The sequence below is a fragment of the Bidens hawaiensis genome, unplaced genomic scaffold, assembly GCF_021521415.1.
Source record: "Bidens hawaiensis isolate Kalapana, Puna unplaced genomic scaffold, B.hawaiensis_p1.1 tig00009959_1, whole genome shotgun sequence".
NCBI lineage: Eukaryota > Viridiplantae > Streptophyta > Magnoliopsida > Asterales > Asteraceae > Bidens > Bidens hawaiensis.
Genome location: NW_027491755.1, coordinates 182,317 through 189,983, shown reverse-complemented (window position 1 = coordinate 189,983; position 7,667 = coordinate 182,317). Strand labels below are relative to the sequence as shown.

General features: G+C 35.0%; 1 protein-coding gene across 1 annotated transcript; it reads left to right on the top strand.

The window, feature by feature from the left end:
• The first annotated feature begins 1,021 nt into the window (after nucleotides 1-1,021).
• LOC143533970 (KH domain-containing protein At5g56140-like) lies at nucleotides 1,022-7,264 on the top strand. Its single transcript, XM_077028586.1, has 7 exons — nucleotides 1,022-1,204; nucleotides 3,850-3,935; nucleotides 4,768-4,907; nucleotides 5,493-5,612; nucleotides 5,707-5,823; nucleotides 6,500-6,643; nucleotides 6,738-7,264. The coding sequence occupies exons 1-7, from the start codon at nucleotides 1,098-1,100 to the stop codon at nucleotides 6,885-6,887; spliced, it is 864 nt and encodes a 287-aa protein (XP_076884701.1). The 5' UTR covers nucleotides 1,022-1,097; the 3' UTR covers nucleotides 6,888-7,264.
• Nucleotides 7,265-7,667: the final 403 nt, after the last annotated feature.

The window sequence follows — 7,667 nt, the reverse complement described above, 5'->3', positions numbered from 1 at the left end:
TACATGTTGCTTGTCAAGGCATGATTTCTTATGTTTAGTGACTTTACATGAGACAACTTTTAAAGCAATCTGACGCACTACGAAAAGTTGAATACTACTCTCCAAGCCAATATGAGAGGACACCCCTATTAGATTCACACACACACGTGCTTCTATCATAAATGGACCAAAAAACACAAGTGTGTCTTTCGTCATAGATGTTTCGATACACCTCAAGATGTAAAACAAAAAAAAAACATTCCTAACCAAGTTGTATCAATTCTTGGATCGCTAGAGCTCTTTACAACGTACTGCATGCTCCCCAAAGGAGTTCAAACACACCTTGTGACAAACATGCCAAATCTTACCAACCGGAAGTAGGAGAATCATGAGACAATACTTAAGAATAGTACGATACTCCACCGGCATTCGACGACATATGTTTTCCTAGCCCATCTACATAGACCCTCATAAACAATTTGTTGTCGGTATGTTATCTGTTCATCTCTCATTAAATATTATGAAAATTTTAAAATATATCTAAAATCAATTTTAAAACATAAGGACCTTGTTGTAATAATTAATTGAGAAGGTTATAGACATGTTTTAATATTATTTCTGGGCACCATAAAACACCATGGGCCAAATGAAGACCCTACAATACAATCATACACCATGATGAAGCATGCCCAACCAACCAAACCAACCACAAAGAAGTATTCAAAGCCATTCAGTAATCCTTGTTTTTTACCTCTTAACAGTACATATAAATCAATCCATCCAGTTATTCTCACATATTATTATTGACATACATACATACATACATACATACTAGTGTTGGTGTTGTTACTGTAGTGTGTGTGTTGGTGTACGATTGGACCTTCTGGATCGATCTCAATCCATTCATTCATAATTCATATTCATATTCATATTCATATTCACATTCAATAAATGCCAATCTCACACCTGTTTCTTCTTCTACATCCACCGACGCTACTCACCTAATCATAATAATCAACCAATCTCCCCATACTCGTCTTCTTCTTCTTCTTCTTCTTCTTCTTATTATTATTATTATTATTCTTTCTCTCTGTGTGTTTATTCGATCATCATCGGCGATGTCTTCCGGTAGGTACATGGCGTACTCGCCGTCACCATCGGCGCCTCACTCTCCGCATATCACCGGACTACGCTCTGCCACCAACGCTATCGCTGAACAGGAGAAGTATGATTATTTTACTCTCGATCTCGATTTATAAGTGTTTGTGTTAGTTAGGTTTATTTTAATATTATTGGAATTTGACTGCTAGTTTGATCTAATGCGTTTTAGTGTCTCGGTTTCTAATCAGATGTGTTTTAGTGTCTCAATCTCTAGGTTTAAATTGCTGAACTGATGCAGAGTTTGTTGTAAATGTTGTGTTTGTTAATTGATTGTCATGTTTTACTGAGATTTGTGTTGAATATTGTAGTTTTGACTGTTAGTTCAGTCAGATGTGTTTTAGTGTCTCAATTTCTAGGTTTAAATTGCTGAACTGATGTAGAATTTGTTGTAATTGTTGAATTTGTTAATTGATTCTCATGTTTTACTGAGGTTTTTGTTCAGTACTGAAGTTTGACTGATAATTCGATCAGTTGCGCTTTACGCGCTTGATTTTCAGGAAAAAATGCTAAACTGATGCAGAATTTGTTGCAATTGTTACATTTGTTCTTCGTTATGGCGTTTTACTGAAATTTGTGTTCAGTATTGTGATTTGACCGTTAGTTTGTTCAGATGTGTTTTACGCTCTCGATTTATAGGGGAAATTGCTAAATTGATGCAGAATTTGTTGTTAATGAAACATTTGTTAATTGATTAACATCTTTTACTGAGATTTTTGTGTTCAGTGCTGAAATTTGATTGTTAGTTTGATCGGATGCGCTTTACGCTCTTGATTTCCAGGAAAACTTGCTGAACTGATGCAGAATTTGTTGCAAGTGTTACATTTGTTCATTGATTATTATCATGTTTTACTGAGATTTGTGTTCAGTATTGTAATTTGACTGTTAGTGTTGTTAATGAGACATTTGCTAATTGATTAGCATGTTTTACTGAGACTTTTGTGTTCGGTATTGTGATTTGACTGTTAGTTCGATCAGATGCGCTTCACAGATGCGCTTCACGCTCTTGATTTTCAGGAAAAATTGCTGAACTGATGCAGAATTTGTTGTTAGTGAAATATTTGTTAATTGATTAGCATGCTTTACTGAGACTTTTGTGTTCGGTATTGTGATTTGACTGTTAGTTTGATCAGATGCGCTTTACGCTCTCGATTTTCAGGATAAATTGCTGAACTGATGCAGAATTTGTTGTAAATGTTACGTTTTTTCATTGATTATTATGTTTTGCTGAGATTTTTGGTGACTATCGTAATTCGAGTGTTAGTTTGATCAGATGCGTTTTACGCTCTCTCGGTTTCGAGGAAAATTTTCTGAACTGATGCAGAATTTGTTGCAAACGTTACATTTGTTTGTTGAATTGTTGGTTATCTTGTTTTACTGAGATATGTATTCATTATCCTAATTTGACTGTTAGTTCTATCAGATGCATTTTGCTCTCGATTTTCAGGAGAATTATGAAACTGATGAGAATTTGTTGTGAATGTTACATTTCTCCATTAACTATCATGTTTTACTGAGATTTTTATTTTCACTTTTGGTAATTCAACTGTTAGTTCAATTATTAGAATTTGTTGCAAATGTTACATTTCTTCATTGATTATTCTGTTTTACTGATTTTTTTGGTCACTATCGTAATTCGAGTGTTAGTTTGATCAAATGTGTTTTACGCTCTCGATTTCTAGTAAAATTTGATGAACAGATGCAGAATTTGTTTCATGTGTTCTATTTCTTCTTAGATTATCATGTTTTACTGAGATTTGTGTTCGGTATTGTAATTTGACTGTTAGTTCTATCAGAGGTGTTTTAGTGTCTCGATTTCCCGGAGAATTATGAAACTGATGCGTAATTTGTTGCAAATGTTACATTTGTTCATTGATTATTGTGTTTTACTGAGATTTGTACTTTTACTTCGATCAGATGTGTTTTACTCTCGATTTCTAGGAATAATTGCTGAACTGATGCAGAATTTGTTGTAATTGTTGCATTTGTTCATCGATTATCGTGTTTTACTGAGATTTTTGTTTGCTATTGTAATTTTGACTGTTGATTTGATTAGATGCGTTTTACTCTCTTGATTTCCAGGAGAAGTTATAAAACTTTGCAAATGTTACATTTGTTCATTGATTATCTTGATTTACTGAGATTTTTGTTTGCTATCGTAATTCGGCTGTTAGGTAAATTAGATGCATTTCACATACTTTTGCCACAAATGTCATGTTAAATCCAGAGACACAGAGTGATCATTCTCTGTTGATTTAACTTATCAGGCCATAGACATTTAACTCTCAACGAATAAGAGGGACAAATCCCCTATTGACTACATACGTCTCTCACTATCACCTTCTCTCGATTTGCAGGAATAGCTACAAAACTGATACGGAATTAGTTGCAATTGTTACACTTCTTTGTTGATTATCATGTTTTGCTGAGCTTTGTGTTTAGCATCGTAATTCGTCTGTTAGTTCGATAAGATGCGTTTTACAATCTTGAATTTTATATGTTGCAAATGTTACACTAAAGTTGTTATATCTGGAAGAGTAGTTATATTGTTCCATTAAATGCCAATTGTTGTTGAAATATGCTCATATCTCATGTTTAATGGCAAGAGAGGGGTTTTGGGTATAGATGATCTTGTTGCTGTAAAGTTTGTTAGCTATTCTTGGTTCATATTAGATATTTGATGGTGATTTGATCTTATTTGCATGTTGGCAGGTATTTATCAGATTTACTAGCTGAACGTAACAAACTAAGTCCATTTGTTCCTGTGCTTCAGCAGTGTTATCGATTGCTGAATCAAGGTGAGTTTTTTAAACTTGTTTTTTAAAATCCATAGCATCTTACATGTTCTCCTTCTGTTTTTATCATTAGAACTTTTAATAGGAACTTTGTTGGCTTTTAAGCCGTTGCTTTTTAGGTTAGTAGAGTTGTAAATGTGAAGCTCAGATTAGGGTGGAGGTATGATTCATGCTGACTATTGCTGACTATCATTTTTCTTTTGATGATTGGTAGGCAAGACATCTCATAACATGATGCAATTCATGGGGTTGAACATGTGATCTAGTAACAAATTCTAAGTTCTAACACATTGACACATCGTCTAATGCGTCTTTGATTTATATCTTACATATCCTAACTATGTCCGATCCGACATAAACTGATTGACAATGCATCAAGCATTTCTACATGCGTCTCTGTGTTATATCCCATGAACACACATATTAGCAGTATTAGCTCATTAACACTTCCAGTCTAATGCCAAACAGCTTATGATTGGAGGGTCACTGGCGTGACAGTATTCTCATTAGCATGCATGAAGGAATTATTAGTTTGGTTTGCTGACAAGTGAAAGGATTTGCAAAATTTCTTTATAATGGGTTTGAAATATTTATTTTCCAAATGTTCAATTTTGTAAAAAGAGTGACCTTTGTAGCTTAGTCGGTTAATGATTAACTTTAGTTTTCAGTATCTGATTATTTAACTTTATTAAGATTAAGTGTTTTCATTCAGGTGAAATGTTTTTTAACTGACTTATCAAATCACCTGCCAATTTTATGGTGACTGCTAACTAGTACTTGGTTAACTGCTAACTGGTGACATGTTGTTCTTGAAAATTGACCTTTTTCCTAACAGAAATACTGCGTGTAAGCACGCTGTTGGGGAATGCATCATTATTAGATCAAAGTGGGCTTGAACATGCTAGCCCCTTGGCTTCAGGAGGATTGTTTTCAAATGGAGCAGCTAACATATGGACTCCACCAATTCAATCAGAAGTACGGATACTAACCATTAACATAACTTTACTTACTCTAATTTCTTACTTACTGCTTTAAGAAGCCTTTCTGACAATAGTACTCTTTACTTATCATGCTAACTGCATTGACTTGTTGACTTTTTGCTTCGAAACTTACTTATATCATGACAGGTAGTTCTGGCTAACACCATCCAGTTTGACCTTTAAATGCAAGCACCGTTAATAAGTTAACCCATCCTTGTAAACCACAGTTGACAATAGTTTGACCTCTACATGTTTGCTTTGCTCTTTCTTATACTGTTTTTTTAGATTTCTTTCTCAAAGAGCCTCTGGGGATGCTTTTAGCGGTCAAAAAAAGTCAACATACAGTTATATGAACCTTGCTGAACATTGGTTTGCAGCCAGATATTAATAACTTAATATGAAACGCTCTCTTACCTGATAAGAATTGCTATGTTTTTTTTTTCCTTCTAAAATCTGATTAAGACGCATTGTTGTGCCTGTCCACTACAGTAGCCAAACAGAACCAAAAGTTCAAAACACGTCTTATGTATTTTTTTGTTTGTATTTCATTTCAAGAGAGATAAGAATTTTTTTCGTGCAGATGCCATCTTTATTGCAGTCATCACCTGCACATAGCTGGCTTGGTTCGCAAGGCAGTTCATCTAGTTTGATAGTAAAGAGAACAATCAGGGTTGATATTCCTGTGGCCAGTTACCCTAATGTAAGTTTACTTTTGTTCTGTTAACTAACCTTGACTTAATTTTCTGTTGATTTTGTGTCTTGATTAATGCTACTGTTTGTTATTTCATTTTCAGTTTAATTTTGTCGGACGTCTCCTTGGGCCCCGTGGGAACTCTCTTAAACGAGTCGAAGCAAGTACTGATTGTCGTGTTCTTATTAGGGGACGTGGGAGCATCAAAGATCCAGCAAAGGTAATAAATTTTTTCGACCCATGTACAAATGGGTTGATTTGGGTTATGTTTTATCTTAAACGGGAAAAGGATTATGTTAAAGTATATTTTTAATGCATAGAATCCCTTAAATAGCTAAATCATCTGATTAACAAAAGCTAGAATATCATTAAAATAATATAGTTTTTTAATATTCTTTGATGCACCAGTTATAAACAAAATTACCCAACTTATTTCAAAAATGTATCTAAATACCGTTCATGAGCTACTAAATATCGGCTCGCTAAAAGCTCGGGCCGAGCCGAGCTTAAATGAGCTTGATCCCAAAAGTAAGTTTTGTTTTTAAGAAACGAATCCGAGCTTCTTATCAAATATATAAAATTTTTTTATAATATTTGTTATTATATAATTTTTATTCAAGATGTTAAATATATATATTTATATAATATTTGTTATTATTATATGTAAAATTATGGTAAAAGTAACTAAATAGTATGCATTGTGTTATATATAAAAAAACTATAATCAATGTGTGTGTGTGTGTATATATTTATATATAATCTATATGAACTTGACTAATAATAAACAAACCGAGCTCGAGCTTGAAGAACTTAAAAAATAGAGCTCAAGCTCTCATAAGTTACAGCCCTAGTCAAGACACCATTCTTACGATTGTTAAATGTTTGTTTCAATACAGGAAGATATGATGAGAGGAAAACCCGGTTTTGAACACTTGAACGAACCTCTTCACATACTTGTGGAAGCAGAATTACCGGTTGATATAATAGAAGCCCGTTTGATGCAAGCTCGTGAAATACTCGAAGACCTGCTTAGACCCGTGGTATCATTATATTCCCATTTTGCCCTTCACTACTAAATTTGTGTGTCATGATTTTATTTAAAGGTTAACGGCTCAAAATATGTTGCGTGTGCAGGATGAGACTCATGATTTCTATAAGCAGCAGCAGCTACGGGAGCTTGCAATGCTGAATGGGACCTTACGTGAGGAGTCGGGCCACATGTCGGGCTCGGTTTCTCCGTTCAACAGTAGCCTAGGGATGAAGAGAGCAAAGACCAGAGGGTGATGTGTAGGGTTGGGTTACTAGTGGGCTTTCAGAGCTTGCATACAAGTGGTATATGCCTTGCTAAACAAACAAACAAACAAACAAACAGCATGTATGGCTGCCTCTTCCGATCGGGGTGCCGGATGATGTTCGTGTCCTGTTCTACTATAAGAGATATGAGGTTTGTCTTCTCTTCTGTTTGGGGGAACAATTGGTTGTTGAGAGTAAAGTTGTATTTACTATGTGTGTGCGCGTGCGCGTTTGAGAGTTTTGGTTTAATATGTGAGAATGAATTGTTATATATATTGGTTTGTAGTTTTGTATTTTAGGCAAGATTTTTGCCCTATTACTTGGGTTTTTGGACATTCAGTGTTGGTGCAATGTTGGATAATAGATTAGGCTCGTGTTATGTGATATATTATGTAGGTGTGTTTGGGGTTCGGTTAGGTTACTCATTTTGAGAGACTAAATTTTTTTGAGAAACTCTTGAGCCCAGACGCGGACCCACATATACGGGATCAGGTTCACGAGAACCCAGTGAATTTTGAAAGTTTAGTAGAGCAGGTGAGCGAATCTATAACAAAAATTAAAGTGAACCTGTAATAAAAGTTTGAAGACTGGTCTGGTGGAAAAGCTTCGCTTTTTCATTGAAAGGGTTTCACGTTTGAATCTTGTGGCGCCTTTTTTACATGTCCACAGTCAACACACCTGAACGGCTGCACATAGATAGATGACGTGACAGCAGTCTTGATGACGCCACCCCTTCGACGATCTAGCTTGGACTCCATTTTCCGGCCTTGA

What these genes read in the sequence shown, in the direction of transcription:
- LOC143533970 (XM_077028586.1), top strand. Translation starts at nt 1,098, where the DNA reads ATGTCTTCCGGTAGGTACATGGCGTACTCGCCGTCACCATCGGCGCCT. An exon ending in GCTATCGCTGAACAGGAGAA is followed by an intron (nt 1,205 to 3,849) that starts GTATGATTATTT and finishes GCATGTTGGCAG; the next exon opens with GTATTTATCAGATTTACTAG. An exon ending in CTGTGGCCAGTTACCCTAAT is followed by an intron (nt 5,613 to 5,706) that starts GTAAGTTTACTT and finishes TTTCATTTTCAG; the next exon opens with TTTAATTTTGTCGGACGTCT.